This window comes from Aspergillus uvarum (genome assembly GCF_003184745.1).
Source record: "Aspergillus uvarum CBS 121591 unplaced genomic scaffold BO82scaffold_100, whole genome shotgun sequence".
Lineage (NCBI taxonomy): Eukaryota > Fungi > Ascomycota > Eurotiomycetes > Eurotiales > Aspergillaceae > Aspergillus > Aspergillus uvarum.
Genome location: NW_020291397.1, coordinates 76,810 through 97,394, shown reverse-complemented (window position 1 = coordinate 97,394; position 20,585 = coordinate 76,810). Strand labels below are relative to the sequence as shown.

At 53.6% G+C, this 20,585-nt stretch overlaps 7 protein-coding genes across 7 annotated transcripts; 5 read left to right on the top strand and 2 right to left on the bottom strand.

Annotated features, from left to right (window-relative positions):
• Positions 1–543: 543 nt before the first annotated feature.
• Positions 544–2,752, bottom strand: BO82DRAFT_359643 (DNA-directed DNA polymerase alpha subunit POL12). Its single transcript, XM_025636620.1, has 3 exons — positions 2,377–2,752; positions 2,161–2,322; positions 544–2,096 (listed from the first exon to the last, which is right to left on the bottom strand). The coding sequence occupies exons 1-3, from the start codon at positions 2,700–2,702 to the stop codon at positions 755–757; spliced, it is 1,830 nt and encodes a 609-aa protein (XP_025486130.1). The 5' UTR covers positions 2,703–2,752; the 3' UTR covers positions 544–754.
• A 244-nt stretch (positions 2,753–2,996) lies between these two features.
• Positions 2,997–4,645, top strand: BO82DRAFT_387707 (CRAL/TRIO domain protein). The gene is made up of 2 exons (XM_025638329.1): positions 2,997–3,941; positions 4,007–4,645. The coding sequence occupies exons 1-2, from the start codon at positions 3,143–3,145 to the stop codon at positions 4,351–4,353; spliced, it is 1,146 nt and encodes a 381-aa protein (XP_025486129.1). The 5' UTR covers positions 2,997–3,142; the 3' UTR covers positions 4,354–4,645.
• Positions 4,646–5,325: 680 nt separating this feature from the next.
• On the top strand, positions 5,326–7,692 carry snf4 (AMP-activated serine/threonine-protein kinase regulatory subunit SNF4; the record flags this gene model as incomplete). The annotated part of the gene is made up of 6 exons (XM_025639711.1): positions 5,326–5,793; positions 6,064–6,193; positions 6,316–6,465; positions 6,520–6,876; positions 6,952–7,061; positions 7,115–7,692. 6 exons carry the CDS (start codon positions 5,326–5,328, stop codon positions 7,298–7,300), a joined length of 1,401 nt encoding a protein of 466 aa, XP_025486128.1. The 3' UTR covers positions 7,301–7,692.
• Positions 7,693–9,181: 1,489 nt separating this feature from the next.
• BO82DRAFT_323066 (uncharacterized protein) lies at positions 9,182–10,447 on the top strand (the record flags this gene model as incomplete). The annotated part of the gene is made up of 3 exons (XM_025632784.1): positions 9,182–9,326; positions 9,414–9,542; positions 9,753–10,447. The coding sequence occupies 3 exons, from the start codon at positions 9,182–9,184 to the stop codon at positions 10,202–10,204; spliced, it is 726 nt and encodes a 241-aa protein (XP_025486127.1). The 3' UTR covers positions 10,205–10,447.
• A 2,187-nt stretch (positions 10,448–12,634) lies between these two features.
• Positions 12,635–13,474, top strand: atfB (bZIP transcription factor atfB; the record flags this gene model as incomplete). The annotated part of the gene is made up of 1 exon (XM_025637185.1): positions 12,635–13,474. One exon carries the CDS (start codon positions 12,635–12,637, stop codon positions 13,472–13,474), a length of 840 nt encoding a protein of 279 aa, XP_025486126.1.
• Positions 13,475–16,203: 2,729 nt separating this feature from the next.
• BO82DRAFT_246188 (uncharacterized protein) lies at positions 16,204–17,494 on the top strand (the record flags this gene model as incomplete). The annotated part of the gene is made up of 3 exons (XM_025630827.1): positions 16,204–16,409; positions 16,465–16,471; positions 16,499–17,494. Coding segments are annotated over 3 exons (1,209 nt in total), but the record flags the coding sequence as incomplete, so codon positions are not given.
• Positions 17,495–18,895: 1,401 nt separating this feature from the next.
• On the bottom strand, positions 18,896–20,572 carry BO82DRAFT_297576 (sugar porter family MFS transporter; the record flags this gene model as incomplete). The annotated part of the gene is made up of 3 exons (XM_025631952.1): positions 18,896–19,271; positions 19,323–20,337; positions 20,392–20,572. The coding sequence occupies 3 exons, from the start codon at positions 20,570–20,572 to the stop codon at positions 18,896–18,898; spliced, it is 1,572 nt and encodes a 523-aa protein (XP_025486124.1).
• Positions 20,573–20,585: the final 13 nt, after the last annotated feature.

Here is a 20,585-nt window from a genome sequence, read left to right as displayed (position 1 = left end):
AGTCCCTCGGGGGCTTGGGGGGGGTTTCTGGGGGGATTGGGGGGGCTGGGGCTGGGACTGGGGCTGGTGGGGGGGTCAGGGTGAGGGTGAGGGAGGAGGGGAGGAGGATGGGGGGGCGGAGGAGGGTTGTTTGTTTACGGTGATTCCTATTCTACCCTTTGACTTGAGGTGAGGGTACTGGGAAGCTAAAAAGAAGGGGGGTCTGGAGATTCTCCCCCAGATTGTGACGTTATTACTTTGATTTGGGTTGGGGATACTGGGAAGCTGAAAAGAAGGGGGGTCTGGGGGTTCTCCCCCAGATTGTTATGTTATTGCTTTGACTTGGGGTTGAGGCGTTCAGGTCAAGGTTCCTACCATTGAGGGGGTGTTTATCCTGCGTTGGGAATGGTGTTTGGGTCTTGAGGGATTAGCTTGCGTTGGGAATGGAGTTATGGGTGCTGAGTTGGGAGTCAATGGGAGGTTTGGTGGTATCGTTCCTGCATCGTTATGTATCAGGAGTATGGCTGATGGTTGTCATTATATCTATATCCCCTGCCAATCATCATTATCAATCGCTCCGCATATGGCCCTCAAATCCGGTTGATGTCCACCCGTGTCCGTTCGTACAGCTTATGGCTGACTTGCTTCTGGTCTCGCTCCTCCTCGCTGATCGTCCGTGGGTGGATCGCCAGCTGTGCGTATGTCCCGGCCGCCCGGCGCTTCGACAGCATCCCCGGGTTGATCACTGTTACACTCTCCACCACCTATCACATGGTCAGTCAGCTAAACCATCAATCAAAGGGGCTGGGGTTAGCACCTTGACAAACGGAGGCAGCATGCTCGGCACAATCAACACGTCCGGCCGCACATTCCACCACTCGCCCAGCTTCGAGTAGCTCACGTCCAGCATCGCCCCCGTCGCCAGCCCGGTCTCCGTCCCCGGCCGCGGCAGCATCTCGCGCGCCGTCGGGGGGAACATCGGGTGGAAGTGTCGCTGCTCGATCAGATACTTCGGCAGCCGGCTCAGCAGGTTCCCCTCCTTGGGCTTGCCGTGCAGCACCTCCTCGCGCCGCAGCTCGTACAGCACGTCGTGTGAGCACAGCCCGATCACCGTCTCGTTCAACGACAGCGTCACCGGGTTCGACACCATGCGCGCCTGCTTGGGCAGCCCCAGTTCCTTCTTGGGCAGCTGCTCCTGCGGCCACGAGACGTGCTTGCTCACCGCGTCGCGCACCGACGGTACCAGCACGATCGTGATGCTGGGCACCGCCTGCGCGAGCCGCTGCAGTGGCGCGGCAATGCAGTGGCGGAACACGGTCGTCAGCGTCGCCGTGTCAGGATCCAACCCCGGGATCTCGGGGAGGTCAAAATCCCCCGACGCCAGCAGTGGGTGTTCCACGTCGAGGAACGGGCCCATCAGGATGACCCCGTCGGCGTAGCTCTCTGCGGCCTTGCGGCAGATCTCCTTCAAGGGCTCGAAGGCGAGGTTGTCGTCGGCGGTGTACGGTCCCGAGGCGAGGAGGATGTTGAGGGGAGAGGAGCCGGCCGCTTCGAGTCGCTCGGTGATGCTTTCGATGTTGACAACGGACGAGGCCGCGGGCGGCAGCAACGGCGTGGGCAGCACCTCTTTCACGGAGAAGTAGTTCCCGGAGGCGTTGATCCCGCGCAGCGCCACCATCTGGCCCGGGAAGAAATTGGCCGACGGGACGCCGTCGAGCTTCAGGGGCACGCGCACGCCGGCGCCCGTCCGTCGCGACGTCTCGAGCACGAGCGACGCCGGGTTCAGCTTGCCCTCCATGCTGTCGGATGCGATGCGGCCCACGGCCACGATCTCGCTGGTACTTTGCGTCGCCGCGCTGCCGAATGTGATCTCGTCGGACTCGTATTGTTTCTGGAACAGTGCGGTGAACTCGTCGATGCGGTCGTCGAGGATCTCCGAGGCCTCCGACAGGCGCATCGCCATGGGCTTGTAGCCGAACTTTTTGAGGTCTGTGTTCGCCGTCGGCTTGATCCGCGCTTCAGCGTACGGGGCGATGGGTGTTTCGGGGAGGGAGAGGTGGGAGTTGATCGTTTCGAGCGTCTCGCCTGCGTTCTGCCGCTCGCTGAATGAGATAGACCTATTGTGCATTTTCACCCCACATCAGCAATCCGTTTGGTCACTGTCTTATGCGCGCTACATACGGGGGTGCGTCGCCATTCGTCGTCTTGACTCCGGTGTGTGTGCTCATGGGAGAACCGTTCTGGTTCGTCCGTCCGATCTTGCTCATCGACGGCGACGCGAAGTCCGACTTGCGCTTCGCTGGCGTCCGGCCTTGGGATCCATTTGGTGTAAGTCCATCTAACCTAGAAGCGTAACATGTCAAAACATGGCCAAGCAGATTCAAGTTCCTGACCTACATTCCAAAAACATCGGAGGGATTGGCCGCTCGCGGGGTCGCGGTGACTGCCGTTCGTCTGTCTGGTTGGCGCCCAGCTCTGCCCCGCGATTCGCGCTCCAGTGTATCTTGAACATCTTTTTTGAATAATCGCACGGTCTCCAGATCCGGCTTCAGCTCATCCGGCCCCATCTTTAGACAGTAGGACTCCCATTTGTAGAAAAGCTCCTGCGCGGAGATAGCGTGGATGCGCAACAGCGACTGCAGCTCCGCCAGAACGTCCTTGGGAAGTCCATTGGGGGCAGCAGCTGCGAAGAGCTCGTTGAGCTCTTCGGTGGTGTCTGCCATTATTTCAAGTAGATGTGGACACCAGTGAGTTAACAGTCGTGAAGACCTTGGTGTGTCGGTGATATCTCTATCTATCATTAATCAATTAACGGAGGGTGACGCGGAGGACGCGCGTGGACGACGCGGAGCGGAAGTGGAAACTGACCGCCTACTGCATCCAGATCTCCCGGCGGTGTGACGAGTAGGAGATTATTTGCAGGAGGGCGATCTGCCGGTGGGCCTGTCGATCGAGAGATTAGTAGTGTTGTTCGAGTGAGTATTATTATCCCGGCAGTGGGCCAGATGGCCCATCAGCTTCTCTCGTTCGTTGTCTGACCTTTCCCCTTTTCTGCTCGTCTTGGAGTCTGCAACCACCTCTACACCAGGATTCTAGATAATAATACCTCGCCAATCCACCAATTCATCTTCCATAAACAAACCGCATCCCCCTTTCCCGCACTATGAGCGCCGCCCCAGAAACCCAAGCTGCGCCTGCTGCTGCGGTTCCAGCTGTCAACGAGCCAGCTCAATCACAGACAGCCGAATCCAATCCTGCCCCTGAGACGACCGCTGGAGCTACCGAATCCACCCCCGAGAAGAACATTGAGCTGGAGTTGCCTATGTCGGCCGCCGACGGTCTCATCCAGAAGCCTTTCGCCCGCCCCCTGGAGACCGCAAAACCTACCCCGCCAGCACAACTCCAGCCCGACCAGCAAGCCAAGTACAATGAAGTCTTCAAGACGGTTTCCGAATGGACTGCCCTTCCCACGACATCAGCCAAGAATTCCCCCACGGCCGCTCTGGCCGACAGCGAGCGCATGTTCCTCACTCGCGAGTGTATCCTGCGCTACCTGCGCGCAAGCAAGTGGAATGTGTCCGAGGCAACTACCCGCCTGCAGCGCACTCTCACCTGGCGCCGGGAATACGGGGTCGAGAAGTTGACGGCCGATTACATTTCCATCGAGAACGAGACCGGCAAACAGGTCATTCTGGGCTATGACATTGAAGGACGGCCCTGCCTCTACCTCATCCCATCGAAGCAGAACACGGAGACGAGTGATCGCCAGATCGAGCATCTGGTCTTCATGCTGGAGCGCGTGATCGATCTCATGGGCCCCGATCAAGAGACTTTGGCGCTCCTCGTCAACTTCAAGGAGACCAAGTCCGGCCAGAATGCCAGTATCGGACAGGCCAAGCAGACTCTCAACTTTTTGCAGAACCACTACCCGGAGCGCATGGGTCGCGCGCTCGTCATCAATAGTAAGTAATATCGTTGTGTGATTGGGCTGATTCGCGGACTCAAGCTGACCACTTGGATCATCCAGTGCCGTTCCTCATCAACGGATTCTTCAAGATCATCACCCCGTTCATCGATCCCCAGACCCGGCAGAAGCTCAAGTTCAACGAAGACCTGCGCCAGCATGTGCCGCCGGAGCAGTTGATGAAGTCGATGGGCGGAGACGTCGAGTTTCGCTACGACCATGCCACCTACTGGCCCACTCTGAACCAGCTAGCGGACCAGCGCCGAGCCGCGTACAAGGAACGGTGGATCCAGGGTGGTAAGCGCATCGGCGAGTTCGAAAACTATCTGAAGACCGGCACCAGCCCCAGCCTGGCGCAGTCCGAAGGAACGCCCAATGGCGTGGCGGGTGAGACGCAACCCACCGCTTAGAGCATCACCAACTCTATTCAAGGCGTACATGCTGTTGCTGGCTTGAAAGGTCCCTCTCCGAGCATGTTACAGACTGCCCGAGTGCGCCAATCCCCCGTAAATCGATATTGTCTTTTCCGCATTATACCTGAATTTCGCGCGATTTGAATCCCGGATCTCTGTGGTAACCGGGAAAAAATTCATCGTCATTTATCGCAATAGAGTTACAAAATATAATATAAAAGGTCACATGGTTATGGGAGATCTTGAGATCATATCCATTGCCCCAACATATACCATACATCACGTGAGGGATAGTGGGGCACTCTATGGCCTTAGGCATCAATATGATAGGAAATGAAGCATCTTCGGTGATAGCGGGGAGGGGTTCGGTTATGGAGTCAAGGACCCCAGCGTCCTTCTATAGAACGGAAAGACAAGGCATCGTTCTCAACTGTTGCCATGGCGAAGACCTTCCCTCCTCCGTCAGTCCTGCTACTCAGCCTGGGTAAATAGTCTCCCACCAATGTACTGTATATAGAGGTGATGTCCGAGGGGCCTGAGAGGTAGGATGGATCGGTCAACAGGTACGGTACTTTGTGTCGGCAGAGGCATCATTCCAGCTGGGAGGATCTATCAAGTGATCTCTCCAGAAACTGGGGTAGATTTATTATCAATCCTTTTCCCTCGACTTCTTAGATTATTACCCCTTCATTACCTCCCTTTATTCTTACTTCTTCTCCATCTTGCACGCTTGCTTGCGAACCATAAAGATTGTTTGTCACGCAACAGTGAACGTACTATATTGGTGCAAGCAAGGGACGTTAGCCCTGAATCCTTAGAGTCGGTTGTAGTAGTTGTTGTTTTTGTTGTTGTCGTTGCACAGACACTGTTGTTGTTTCCTGTTCCTTCTCGCTCGCATTCTCCCACGCCAGTCCGTCTCTCCACACCGGAGCTGTAACTGGAAGCGGTGGTTGAACGCATCGATCAATCATGACGGAGGACTTTCCCCAGCGGCGGCGGCCAGTCCCCACGGGCAGAACCAGCTCTACTTCCGGCCTGCCGCCCTCCACCACTACTGCTTCAACAACTACGCCAACGACCTCCACCATCGACCACCCGCTCTTCTCCTCGGCCACAACGGCGACTGCTACGGCTATTGCTTTCGCATCTCCTACTGCTACAGCTCCGTTTCCTCTCTCCACCACCACCACCACCACCACCAACACTACCTTCCGCCCTCGAACTCGATCCCGGTCGCAGCCCTACCTCCCATCCTCCTCTCTATCCATCGCTCTTCTGTCCTCCCACCCCTCCTCCACCCTAGACCATCGGCCAGTCCGTGCCCACGAAGGAGGTTTCGTGCATCCCGCCTCCTTTCTCCGGCCGCGAGGTCTGTCACAACCAATGCCCCCAGCTCAGCCCGAGAGGGCCATCGATCGGGAAGAGCGTCAGGGCCTAGTGAGTCGCCTTTTCTCTTTCCCCTCCCCCCCGTATTTGCTGCTGCATGATTCATATTCCTCTACCCGTCCCAGCCTTGGTGCCTCAACCCCTCATTCGCATACCCAAATTCACACCCATCTTTTTCTGGGCCAATTCGCCCGTGAATTTGTTGGCAGCCAGACAGCAGTCTTCGATCTGATCTCCGTTTCGTAATTTGCACTTCCATGGGTCCTCAATTGCTTGGATGCAGTGGCTAATATAGTCGTGGATCTGTCTTCTTCATTGTAGCGTGCCATCCGCAACTTCCTCAAAGTCCGTACCAGTTACGATGTGCTCCCCCTTAGTTTTCGACTCATAATTTTCGACACTTCGTTGTCCGTCAAGGAGAGCTTGAACATCCTCATCCAAAATGGCAGGTGTTTCCCTTGTCCGTCTTCAGGCGGGATGACTCCGTCTGCGACTGCGCCATAATCCGGGCGACGTCACAATGCTGGAAGGATCATTTGCTGACCGGAAGGACGTGGTGCTCTGGGATAACAGGTATCGTTTCGGCTCCGTTATGGGACTCCAAGGCCTCGACTTTTGCCGGTCTTTTGACCACCTCCGACTACATCAACGTCATCCAATACTACTTCCAGAACCCGGCTGCGCTGAACCAGATTGACCAATTCCGGCTCGACAGCCTCCGAGGTGCGCAGCTCAACAATTGCTCACAAATCCCCGCAGGGCTGACACTCTAGACAGAGGTGGAAAAGGCGTTGGGCGTCGCTCCTCCCGAGACGATATCGATCGACCCTGAACGTCCCCTCTATGAGGCCTGTCGGCGCATGCTGGAGTCGCGCGCTCGCCGTATCCCCCTCGTCACATACGACAGTCAAACCGACCGCTCTCTCGTTCTTAGTGTTGTTACTCAGTATCGCATTCTTAAGTTCGTTGCGGTCAATGTCCCAGACACCCAGAAGCTGCGCAAGCCGCTTGGTGAGATCTTGTTGGGTTCATACCAGAATGTCGCAACGGCATCCATGGACACCCCTGTCATTGATGTCATTCATATTCTGGTCGAGCGGAGCATATCTAGTGTGCCGATCGTGAATTCCGAGGGTAGGACAGCCTCTCTGTCCGGATCCGGACCTTCAATGCTCGGGTCTCGTGGCTAACTATTTTGGCGCCTTCTAGGAGTGGTCTACAACGTCTTCGAAGCAGTTGATGTGATCACCTTGATCAAAGGCGGGGTGTATGATGATCTCAGCCTAACAGTCGGAGAGGCGTTGAAAAAGCGATCTCCAGTAAGTATACCTCATACTCTGCTTGCGGAATGGGTCGGTTAACCGGCGTTTAGGATTTCCCGGGCATCTACACATGCTCCCTAAACGATGGTCTGGACACCATCTTCGACACGATTCGCAAGTCTCGCGTCCACCGCCTGGTTGTGGTGGATGAGAATTTCCGGCTCAAGGGCGTCCTGACCCTGAGCGACATCCTGCAGTATATCCTCCTTGAGGGCGAAACTGATGAGCTATCATGAATTGATGTTTAACTTCCTGATTTACCCTTTCTACTGGTGCCACAGTGCTGCCAATATACTCACAATTGCATAGGATGGCGTTTCTCATTTGGGCTTAGTGTCGGTGTCCCAGCCTCCCACGAGGTTTGACAGTTTGGTAGCTGTATTTGTTACCAGCTCATGTTTTTCTTTTCTTTTTCTTTATTCCGTCTCTTTCAAACTCACGATGCAAAAGTAAACCTACATGGTATCATACGGGGTCTACACTTGTTCTTCGATCGGTCTCCCACCGCGAGCGGCAAGGGGGCCCGGAACCTAGCATTGGCGCTAGGCTTTGACAACAATAGATTTCATTGCTTGTATGACTCTCTCACACTCTCATGATCTACTCTGATTCGATGTTTCCATTGGCCTGTATGTTGTATTTTTGTACTTGTTCAACTGTAGTGTTCCAGTGGCTTTGCGTTGGAAGTTGACCGCAGGACATGGCCGCTCTTTCCTTTGCTATCACAACCTTTCCTGCTATGTCGACTGAGTAGCTACCATGCTTCAAAGAAGGAGCGGTGGTCTACTTGGAAGTGTGCTATGAGGCCCTCGCATCCGACTTCAACCTGCACTGTGCCTACTACATAGTAGGTATGGTGTACTCCGCAGACCCGGCTCAGTGGCTCTTATGAGATCCCCAGCTATAGCGTTACTTCATCTTCATTTAGAGCAATGGGCACTTTGGAAGATACTTCAGCCAACCGAGGTCGTCGGAGTGAGCCTGTCAAACGCACATTCTCTGTGAACCGAACCCAGCTATCCTCTGGGACTGCGACTACTACCACAAATGATAGCACTGAGGACCAGGCGCAGCCGCTCTTCCGCCAGCAGCAGAGTCCAGTTGCACCGGCTGAGTCACTCAAGCAACAGCAACATTTGCGAAGTTCGCGAAGTTTGCGACGACTTACCAATCTCAAAAGTCTCTTTCGCTTTCGCAAGTCGCGGCCACCGGATCTATCGCTGAATCCATTACTCGAGCTTCCGACCAGGCCGGAGAACGCCAGGAATCTAGCCAGCGGGTGCATACTAAGTCGAAGCATTGTGGAGAGTTATTGTGCGGAATCTCCATCAAACCCGCAATGCAGCGGTCAAGCAGACGAGACTGGCGAGGCCCGCAAGGTGAGTGACAACACGATGTACTCTCTCCATTCGGACCAGACCAGCGCGACGGTGTGCCACGATCCCTCCAAGCGTCTTTCCATGCCCATCGCCCTTGCAGACCCATCTCTCTGTCAGAACCCATTCACAGATCCTGAGAATCTGGTGGACGACTCAGAAAGCAGTCGGAACCACGCAAGGAATCAGACTCGGTCCACAAGACAGTCTAGCTTTGAATCGAGCCAGACGGGAGTCTCGTCGACCTACGACGATACCGAGAGTTTCCAGCGACTAGCCAACCCGTTTGCCGGAGGTAGTTCAGTCGAGTCGGGATGTTCCTCACGGGTCAGTTTCTATGTCTCCACCTCGGATGATAGTTCTGTGATTGCAGAGATCGAACGGCGCGCCGCCGTGTTGGAATTCAACGAACTGGTCCAGAAGCTCCGTCTCCCGCCTCTTCCGATGAACAACAGCAAGGGGGCAGAATCCGGCGATGGATCACATTCCCAGTTATCGGGTTCGCGCGGACAATTCCAACGGGATCAATGCTTGGTTTATCTAGCTGACTGGGTGCCAGGGCAGCTTCCCCCCACCACCGCTGGGGAGAAGATGACTACTGGACGGCGCGACCGACTCTATGGTCGACTACGTACGATGCGGTCGACCCTGCAACTGGGCTTTTCGTCGGAGGGACCCCGCACCACGCGGACTTTACGCCGGATGAAGACGTTGGCGCATGTGGGCACTCGGGTGAACGAGATGACTTCACTGACGGGGGTGTCACTGGAGGAATTGGCGCGTCTCGGGGGCTATAATTTACTCACGCTGCCGGCCGAATTTGCGCCTATGAAACTCCGCCTCCCGGTATGTTTTGTAGCTACAATTACCATTTTGGGTCGATTTGGTAGGTCCTGGCCCCATCTATACCCCACCGGGGATGCGCGAGGTGCATGAGGTGGAATGGTCTCGCTCATCTACGTCATTGCTCCAGCTGCCCCGGTGCGCGACGTGTTTGTCGATCCCGGCCATCTGAAAATGGCAATGCGAATCTACGACCATTTCGCCCGGTCGGTGCTCGCCGCCCTTCGAGAGCCCGATCGAATCCAGATGACGGTTGGCCGTAGTGACCTACCCCTAGCGGTGATCGAGCCTAGTGCTCGTACGATGGACGACACAATGGTGCAAAGCATGGCACGGGCATTCCTGGCACTACTGGCGGGGCTTCCCGGAGGGCTCCTGGGATTACCGGTACTATATCGAGTGCTAGTGGGCATCAGCCAAGCACCCCTGGTGGATGACGACGTCGAACGGCGTCGCAGCTGTCTTGGAGGGGTTTCGCCGCAAGATTACGTCAAGGTCAAGGCCATTGGGCTGGCACTGCTGGCCCTGACGAACACCATGCAGCTGCACCTCATCTGTGGAGTGATTGGCCTCAGCGCCCTGCTCCTGCATGAAACGCAGCGCCTAGCGCAGGAGGAGGCTCCGCGCTCTGTCAACAATGAGAATGGACGGCGGACGGGTGGTGGCCCGGGACCGCTGACGCTGGACCGGCTGGGTCGCGTGCTCGGGCCGTTGCTCACGGGGAGAGAGGGGTCTGGCGACACGTTCGGATCTATCGCCCAGGAGATTGAGCGCGAACGAGTGGTGGTGATGCTCGTGGAGCACTGGCGAGGGATCAGTCGTCAGCTGCGCATCTGGGAACATCGCAACCTGCCGAGGCGGCGGCGGCGATCCGCCCAAATGGGACGTGCAATGATCTCCTCCAAGGAAGTGTGTTGCTGAGGCGATTCTGAGGATCGGGGGATATTTCCGGGGGCAGATGAATGTTTGCTGGTCGGACGATACTTGTAGAAAGAAAAGTCAGGGCGATAGAAAGTTTGGTATGAAGTCATCGGGGATCCGCATCAGGGGAGGATGGGCGACGCTAGTGGAATGGGGGTGTGAGCAAAGGTACCCATAGAGTCAGTACTTTGGGCCGCCGCCGTATCTCGCCTTTATGCTATTTTATTTTTTTTTTCTTGTTGCCAGGAACTGTATAGTATGTATTTGATATTGACAGGGTGGCCCAGTCGCCGAGTTGTTAGTGTCGTCCGTAGTGGAGACCTTGAGTGAGCGGGTTTGAGAGCGGGCAGGAAACTATATTGGTAAAGCTCCGCTGGCCATGGGACGGCCCCAGCAATCGGACAAACCACGGTTAGCCCATTGAATTTGACCTTCCGGTTGTATATTGGTTGTTTGGGGGTGGAGGAAGAAGGTATCAACGGGTTCGTGCGGCCATTAGATCCAGCGGATAGACGGACTATCAAAGTTTTTCCCTGTTCCTTTCTTCTCAGGTCTACGCTTATTGAACCGAATCCCAGAACATCCCGTCGGGTATGGGCGGGAGAGGAGAGAGTGGGCGCGAGTGTCTGAGTTTTGTTGAGTGGTCTTTGCGAAGCCAAACCAGGTTTTCCGGACTTGGGCGATGTACAGGGAGAGGAGAGCAGAGAGGAGAGGGAGGAGGGGGAGGGGAGGGGGTGGGGGGGGCGGGCATTGATTGCTTGCTCAAGGGAAGCGGGCCGCGTGGGGGACATGTGAGAGACAGAGTAGACGAGAGCAGGGAGCAGGGACTAGAAACGAAACTGAACGACTAGAAGGGGGCGCTAGGATTTGGGAGAACTTGGCTTCGGCTTCCATTCAGCTCTATCAATTTACTTTCGAGGACTTTTTGACTTGTACGTTCACACGGGTCGATCACGGCCTGGTGAGTCGTCGGATGGTAGAGCCGATGCGGGGGAAGAAGGGATCTTTTGATCCTGGTCCTTGTAGAACCTGTTGAGTTGGCGGGCTGATCGGAGGGCGGGAAAGCTGATCATCGGTTGATTTTTCTTGCTTGCTTGCTTGCTTTATCTTTCGATGTGGATGACGATGACGATGGTGGTATTGGCCTTGGTGCTTTTGTTGGATCCATTGATTGATCCATTGACTGATTCTTGGAATACACAGTAGGTGAATGGATGGATGGATGATTCAGCATTAAGGACAGTATTATACCGTTCTCAGGCTGGTGGATGCTGCCGCACGAGTCATTTGGTACATGCATTATACAACGTACTGTACCTCCAGACAACCTGAATCTACCAGCTTTACCAGCCAGCTTTACCATGGTTTGGCAAGCAGCGACGAGGAGCGACGGCAGACGAGTGTCATTGGCGGATTGAGGTCCGCTCAGCCAAGTGGGCCCGGATTGGTTGGCAGGAAGATGGCTCCGGGTAGCCTCAACCGCCAATCAGCAGGCAGGAAACCCCGTCGAAAACCTCAGGCAGTCATGGGAATCACGCTTGATTGCAATGACGTGGTGGTGTGGAATCGAATGGATGGCCTGGTTCTTCAGGACCTCCACCTGCCGGATTCAGATAGCTACGGTACTACAGTATACGTGAGTACTCGTACTCATGCTCCAGCAAAGCACATGTGATGTCAGTTCCCAGGGTTCCTTCTTGGCTTTGGCTGCTGGGGCCTTTCGGTCCAGTCCAGTCCAGATTCTAGCCTTCTGCTCCTCCCCTTCTTCCCTTCCAGCCAAGGTTCGCTGCATATCCACGGGCCATTGCAGTTGCTTTCCCTCCCTCCCTCCGTTTCTTGACACATTCCAGGGCTCCTTCTAAGATTGCCTCAAACAGGAGGGATCGACATCCGTGTTTCCAGACTACTGCTTGTCTGCAGGCAGTCAGTCAGTCTCGAACTGTCTCTACTGTCGGTTGTCTTGTCTGCTTGCTCTGCTTGCTCTGCTCTGGTCTATTGCGGGTGTGTTTGGGCTTGGTAGGTATCACAGGTCTTGATACTGTTCCAGTCTTTCGACTCTTTTTCTTCCCCCCTCCCCCCCCTCTCCCCTCTCTTTCTTCTGTTGTACTCCCTTTCTCCTCAACTTCACTTCACTTTTATTCCTTCTCTTCTGCTTTCTTCCCCTCCCACTCAACTGCGTGCCTACTACCACGACTGCAACAACTGCTACTATTACTACACTACTACTATACGATTATCTCCTATACCTATCCTCTCACTGTCATCACTCTCGCTTCTCTCGGACCTCCACTCCCTCACTCACTCGTTCACTGATTCACTCACTATTCATCCACCCACATACGACTGGTTACACCCACCCACCCATATACTCCCCTCCCATCCCGCCCTCCACTCACACTCTTTACACTCTACTCGACACTCCGGATCACAATGAATCCCAACTTCAGCCGGTACTCACGGAACTCGCACGTGCGAAACGGACAACCCACCCCACCTCCCTACGATGAAAACAGGCGAAACAAGCGAAAGCTCTCGGAGATTGACGTCGAATATTCAATGCAACAATACCAGCCACAACTTCAGCAGCAGCAGCAGCCACAACAGCAGGCACAACGGCTGTCTCAGCAACTTCCCAGCCCTCCCCACGATGAGGAACAGGCCAAACGGGATCGCTTCCTAGAGCGGAACCGCATTGCCGCCAGCAAATGTCGGCAGAAGAAGAAGAAGCTCAACGAGCAGCTGGAGCGCCAGTTTCTCGAATTGCAAGCCAAGAACACCGAGCTCAGCACAGAGGTCGAGGACCTTCGTGCCGAGGTGATTGCTATGAAGAACGAGTTGCTGAGGCATAGCGAGTGTGGAGACCCGGCCATCGCCCTCCATCTCAGTCAAATGGTCCAGAACATCACCGCCAGGGACCATGCGGCTGCAGACCGTCGGTCCGCCGAGATTTCCGAACTGCTGATGATGGGCGATCATGCTGCCGCGACTACTGGGACCAGGGTATCTGTTTCTTCCCTGACCAACTCCCCTCCTGGTCTCTCCACCTCCAGGTCGGTTAGTTCGTCGGGTTCCTCCGGTCTCTCTCCTGATGCCGCCGCTGCCGCCGCTGCCTTCGGCTTTGATAGCCCTCCTCTGAATATCATGCCATTCGCCAACGGCTCCGTTGGCAACAGCAACGACACGAACAGCAGCATCAAGACGGCCATGGATGCCTCATTGGACACGATGCCTGGATACGAGTTCCTCGAGGATCTTGCTTTAATGGACTGAATCATGACATGGGATCATATATGTTGCCGGCTACAGCTCATCCCGGCTCTACTGCATAGCGGAAGGCCTTCTGATCGATTTATTTGATTTATTGCGTCATTGAAAAGCCAGCGGGAGTTTATGACTGGTACATCACATCTGCAAGGCGGGAGGATGTGTAGGTGTTTTTTTTCTGTCTGGGAGACCTTTGAAATTGGTGGCAGTGGGAGGCTCACTGATTGAGGGTTGTTGCTTTTTTCCTCTTAGCGAATTGCTTTGCTTTTGTATGGGCCAGGTGTTTTTGACTATTCTTCAAGCGGGTTTGGGGATACGGCGTTCTACGGGAAAAGGCAGACAAGCATACGGGAAAAGTCACTGCCAGGGATGGGGGGTTTTTGTTTTGTGTTGGCTGAGGAGTATTGCTATTGCTAGTTGAAACTTCATCATCATGGATGTACGGGATGAGGATGATAGTGCTAGCAAGATTGCTATCAAACTTATTAGAGTCTAATCAACGGACTTGGTGATATCTTGGAGGTGCATTTCTTTACGGCCGAAGTATACGATAAGGTTAGTCTAAGTAATGATCGTCGAGTCATGGTCAGAGACCCCCGAGTAGAACTCTATAGACATTTAGCTAGAATCTAGTCCACATTCTATGAGTAATTTCACAGTACATGAGTACCACTTACATGTGTAGAAAGTTTACCCTTGAGAATCACCGATCATGCGGAATTTGACCCGGATGAGCTTCCAGAAAAGCAATTACTGAGTACTACGGAGTAGAAGCAAACTAGTTGCAGTTGCCACCTTCATATCTTTCCAAGAGTCTGGCTGTCTTTGTTTTTGTTTTGTTTTTCTGTTTTTTTTGCGTTTTTGCTTTTTCTTTTCTTTTCTTTTCTTTTCTTTCCTTATTTTTCTTTTTTTGGGGGGGGGGGCCATGTATTCTCTGGCATCAGAATCCCAGTGTGAACTGTGGAGCCCCGACCCGGAAAATCCCAGAAAACAGGGTTCCAATCGACCACCCCAAACCGCTGATGGCGAAGGAGAAGGAAATGGAGACCAGGGGCAGATCGAAAGAAGCGGTTGTTCCCGCCGACGTCATTTGGCTTTTCGGCTGTGGTGACGGTGACGGTGACGGGTTTATTTTTTTTGGGATTGATCGATCGCTCATCCAGTGTTTTTGATTTTGGTTTTAGGTTTGGGATGACATACATAGTAGTACTGTACTGTACTGTACATAGTACTGAGTACCACTTATTCTGAAAGTACTTGGTAGGTACTCAGTAGGGTTCTAGTCGAGTCTGCCAGGGTCACTTGGTCTGACAGTTCCAAAGTTCCTTTCCTAGTTCGCGGATTTCTGGGGCTCTGCTCTCTGCCTGGGCTAACTTAGCCTTTGAGGGGAATTCACGGAGTAGTAACTTACGTGTAGGAAGGTAGCTTAGGGCACGGCACTATGCACTACTAGTACAATCCAGAATCATTTGGTCCTCTGTAAGTGTATGGAAGTACTCGAGTCGAATCCAGTCTGGCCTTATCTATATTTCAAGGACTGTGCAAATTACAATCTTCTATTGTCTAGTTATAGTTAGGATGTTAAGTAGTATAGAATCCAGATTAAGCGCCTTTTTAGATCCCCCCTCCCCCCCACCCCACCGGATTTGGGAAATCCAAGTTTGGAGGGCGTATTTACAGGGGTTCCTCCTTCCAAGGACGGAGGCGCTAGTTGACTTATAATTGGGTGGACCTGCTGGGTGGATTATATCTCAACGAACTGAAGTGTTTCTTTCTTTCTTTTTATGTGTAGTACTGCCCAGTGCCCTCGGGGTAGCCCCACCCTCACCCACACCAACCACTTGGAGTACTGTATATAAGTGCTTTGTGACGGGATAGTATCCTACAGAGTAGTATGAGGTATGCTGTTTTTTCAATCCCCAAACTACATTTAGCGAAAGGGTGAGGGAAGGCGGGGGAGTATTCTTGGGCACCCTGGGATACCAGTTGTAAAGGTAGGTAGCTCGGGGAGAGTTTGCCCTAACTAGATCGCATAGTGGATGGAACCGATCTTCGAGACGGGGTTTTTTTTACTTCTGGCATTTGAAGACACTGTAAGGTAAGGTACAATATTGATGGATTGGCTTCTCAGAGTATCTTTTCTTTTTGTAAACGGATGATAAGTTCTCTGAGTACCGTGCGTTGAGTTTCCCTCGACAGCTATCCATCAGAGCTAAGAAAGCACAACTCTGGGTTATATCTAGTCCGCCTGGCCTGCAGAACCACCTCGGCGTCCTCCCCGTTCACGGCGCCCAAACACTCAATCAGACCATTCGGGATCGGTGACGGTGGCTCTATTGGATCAGTCATTATACCTCAGCGAATTTTCTTGTGAAAACAGATATATGGGTGTGGATTGAGATGTGCTTAGCTAGTCGAATGAGAGAAGGTGGTTATCACGTGACCCGAGATATCTCACAGGGCTATCTATCTTCATTTCTACCGAGTTCAAATAAAGAACTGTCAAACAAAGAATCTATATTCCCCAGATGGCTTACAAGCATACACATATGTCACTAGTACAGGCAATCTATAAACCTTTCCAATAAAATTTATCCTTCCTCTGTGTTCTTCACAACCTCTCCGTTACTAGTAGTCACTCCATCTAAACATAACCCCATATGCCGGTCTCTAAGCAGCAGCAGCATCAAAACCGGAACCGTAACCGCTCTACTTATCATCATCCTCCTCCACTATTTTGGAACAGCCTCCCGAAGCTGTGGTTGACTAAAAGCGCTTTGAAAGAAACTCACCGACAAAATCAACTGCTCTGTCCAAGTCAGACCTCGTTTCTCAACTCTGATACCTTTGCCTCTGATTTCTTACGTGGTTGCTCTGCTACTTCTTTACAAGAGATCAGAAGATCTTCCCGCTATGGAGGACAAGATCTAGCCGATATTAAGTATATCAGTTATTTCACCACTCTTATTTGCTTCCCTTGATACCGATTGATAGAGCAGAAATGTAACTCAGAAGCTTTGCATCTAGTAGGATCCTGCACCACCCCACCTCTCTCAATCCTCTATAGATCCTACCAACTCCAACCCAGCCCCACTGACTGGAAAACCCACTGTCTATGATCGGAATTTTGAGGAACATCTACTTGACCACGGTGTTTTTCTCCCATTATCTACGGATCCCGATGGGACGGAGCCGGCCGAACCAGCGAATTTGGCCCAGATACACAGGAGATTAGAGGCTCCACGACCATCGCGTGTATTATCACCGGTCTCATTGAAGAAGGAATACAAGGAATACACCAGAGTCAATAGCAGAGCCGTGGATGAACAGCTAGTGATCAAGGATATCCTGCCTATTCTTGAGGGCAAACCAATTACTGCTTCCACTTCTTCTTCTTCTTCTTCTTCTTCTTCTTCTTCGTCCCAGAATGCCGGAGGACACGACTTTACGAATCTGGCCCCGTTGACCGACGGGACGTTGGCCCATGCGAAGCCCGATTTCTACTACGGTGCACGATCCCACCAGCTCGAGCCGGCTATCCAAAAGCAGCTGAGTGACCAGATCATACCATCCATCCAAGGCAACCGCCCCGTAGCGCCGAACTTTCTTGTCGAGGGACAAGGTCATTATGGGTCCGTTCCTGTCGCTATGCGGCAGGCTTGTTACGACGGTGCTCTGGGCGCGCGAGCGCTATATTCCCTCCAGTTTTGGGGAAATGGGAACGGGACTACTGGTGAATGCAGACCGACATATGACAACCAAGCCAATACTCTGATGTGTACGTATCATGGTGGATGTCTGGGCATGTACGCGACCCATCCTACCAGGTTTAGGAGCAGCAACAACAACAACAACAACAACAACAACAACAACAAGTCTTCTACGGATTATGTGATGACCCAAATAGGGCAATGGGCATTACACGGGGATCCCGAGACCTATCAGCGGGGCGTGACTGCTTATCAAAATGCGCGGGACTTGACTGCTGAATATCGAGACTCGCTGAGCAAGCAGGTGAACAATATTCGGCTGGTCAAGATTACCAATGCCCTTAATCCCAGCCCAACCAGGGATTCTAGCCGGGAGTAACTAAGCCGGGTTGATATTGGGCTTTTGAGAGGTGGGTGAAAGTGCCTACCTAGTAGGTAGAAGGATCTGTCTACTGCCTGTCCTGTGTTTGGCAAACTACTTGTAGTAAGTAACTTCCAAGTTCCAGGTATCTGAAGGTATTCAGCAAACACCACACACACACACACACACACACACGCAATTAGCCAATTGGCCAGTAAGTGTTGGTACATACCTACCTAGTCGACTTAAGGTTTTTTTTTTTTTTTTTTTTTTTTTTTTTGGGCCAGAATGTACAGTACAGTACTAATTGTATTCCGAGTGAAACCTTTCCAGGTTATGCAGTGTAGTATAGATTTACTGTGTTAACAAGAAGGAAGTTAGTGTACCTTATGTAGTAGCCTTGAATGACCTTTACTAAAGTTACCGTGGACACACGACCGACTTTCCCCTCCCCCTTTCGGCCGACCGAAGATCCGCCGTTGTGTTGCCCCCGCCGGGCTCAAAAGTTCAAGGTTGGAAAAAGAGGTAAAACTTAAGCCATCGCAAACCTTACTTTGGACTTTGGACTTGTGAATTGTTCCCCCATATCGAGGACTGTAACTTCTTTTTCAAAATGTACAGTACAGTACAGTATGGCTTTACACCTCACCTAGACTAGAGGCTGCTAGGCTATAGTACCGTGCTTGACTTCTAGTGTAGCTTACCTTAGCTTAGCTTAGCTTGGCTAATTTATTTAGTATTTACTTACTTACTTGATAGTTATCGTTATCGGTCATGAGAGTGCCAGGATGGAGGCCTTGTTGTTGTTGTTGTAGGGCGATAATTTGGGATTCAAACTACAGTGGATGTTCCCGGATGGATGTATAGCTTGATTTGGGCCGTTGGCGTTGGCGTTGGCGTGGGCTGGGCTGGCGTGGGCTGGGCTGCCCTGGGCTGGAACTGGAACTGGAATTAAATTCGGCTGGTGGGGGTCGGCGGGGGGGGATTTCGTTCTAACTTTCGCGCTCTGGCTCCCGTCGGCCGGACGTCGGGCTTATCTCTGTGTTCTTCTGTGCTTTGCGGTGGTTTGGGATGATTTGGGTGGGGTTCGTGGCTTGGGGTTATCATACTTAGGGTGGTGGTTGAGGAGTTCCGAGAACAAAATCGATCAATGAGTAGATTGAATGGCAGAGGAAGGGGAGGGAGGGGTTATACCTCGATGTAACATTTCTTCTGTTCTGACTTTCCCTCGTTCGTACTTGGCCCTATCTATGGTTTCTTCCTTTGTCTATTTTGATTTCGAATTTCTCGAGACGGAAAACACGAGGATAGACCGAGATCGCGGTGCAAATACAACTCTAAACAACCATCTCGACACTACTCCCTGCCTCCGGCTTCATAACCCGCAACTGCAAACAAAGAATCAATCTCCTCCAACCGCATCCCCCTCGTCTCGGGCAAAAACCCATACACCAGCCCCGCGAACCCCGCATCCAGCACCCCGAACAGCCCAAACGTCCCCCACCCCAGCCATTGCAGCAGGTACGGCGTCGCGGATGACCACCCGAAGTTCGACAGCCACTGCGCCGCCACCCCGATCGCCACCCCGGGTTCGCGGATCCGCGCCGACGAGAAGAGCTCCGCGCTACACGGCCAGGGAAGAGGACCCCAGGACAGGTTGTAGGCTACGATGCTGAGGTAGATCAGGAGGATGGTCGTGAGGGAGGCGGGCGAGAGCGAGGAGGATCCATGGCTGGGATCAGGGTCAGGGTCAGGGTCATGGTTGGAACCGGCAGATGATGACGACGGCGACGAAGCAATCGAGGTGGCTCGCAGAACAACCGCCGTAGCAAGCATGCACACGGACATGGCCAATGCACCCAGAATCAGCAGCGGCCGACGGCCGAAGCGGTCGGCGACAAACACGATGAACAGCAGGCAGCTGATCACCTTCAAAACCCCAAATATCCCCGTCAGCAGCAATGTGAGGCGGGCAGTGGCGTCGGAGGCCGCAGAGACATCACTGTGGCCCCCGACGAGCAGGGCGAAAAACTGCGGGCCGAAGTAGGCCATGGCGGTGGCCCCCGTGGACTGCTGGCAGATGAACAGGGCGACGCCCAAAATCAGCCGATGCGTGTTGGCGCGCTGGAGGAGTTCCCAGGGAGAAAAGTCGGCCGTCGCGTGGGCGTCACGCTCAATGGCCGATTGCATGGCCCGGAACTCAGCCTTGACCTCGGGTCCGCGCGAGGCGCGGATCCACGTCAGGCTATCCCAGGCTTGGTCGGGGCAGTCGTGGGAGAGCAGCCAGCGCACGCTTTCGTGCAGAGTCAGCATGCCAACGCCCATCAAAGCGCCCGGGATGAGCTGCAGAGCCAGGGGGATCTGCCACTGTGCGGCGTTGCTGGGCGCGTACTGCATCCCGTAGTCGATCCAATACGAAATCAGGATGCCGATCGTGAAGGTGAATTGGTAGCAGCTGCCCAGCCGGGCACGCATTGAGGTTGGACTCATCTCCGTCAGATAGATCGGGATTACGGTGGCGGAGCCTCCGATACCCAGGCCGCAGATGACACGTCCGAGGTAGAAGGCAGACCGAGCATGGGTGTCGAGGATCTCGAAGATCACCCCTGCACAGAACACAAAGGAGCAAACGGCCATGGCAGGGCGACGACCGAGTCGATTGGTTAAGGGCCAGATGACCAAGCTGCCAACCAGGGCACCAGCCTGCTGGACGCCCACGGCAATGGCACTGACGCGAGTTTCGTTTTTCGCGGTATATCGAAAAGACCGATGGAAGGAGTCGAAGGTCAAGACCCCTCCTGCGTGTATGTGTCATTCATATGGCCTTGCCCCGTGGGATAGAGATCAAATACCGATTACGCCAGAGTCGTACCCGAAGAGCAGACCCCCGCAGCAGACTATGGCCGTCAGCCAATACAGACGGCACAGGGCATGGCGGGACGGCAGCAGAGCAGATGATTCCTCGTCTGCATGCTGGATGAGAGGATCCTCAGGACGGACATCATCCTCCGTTATCAAGACAGAAGACCGCATCATGGGCCATACC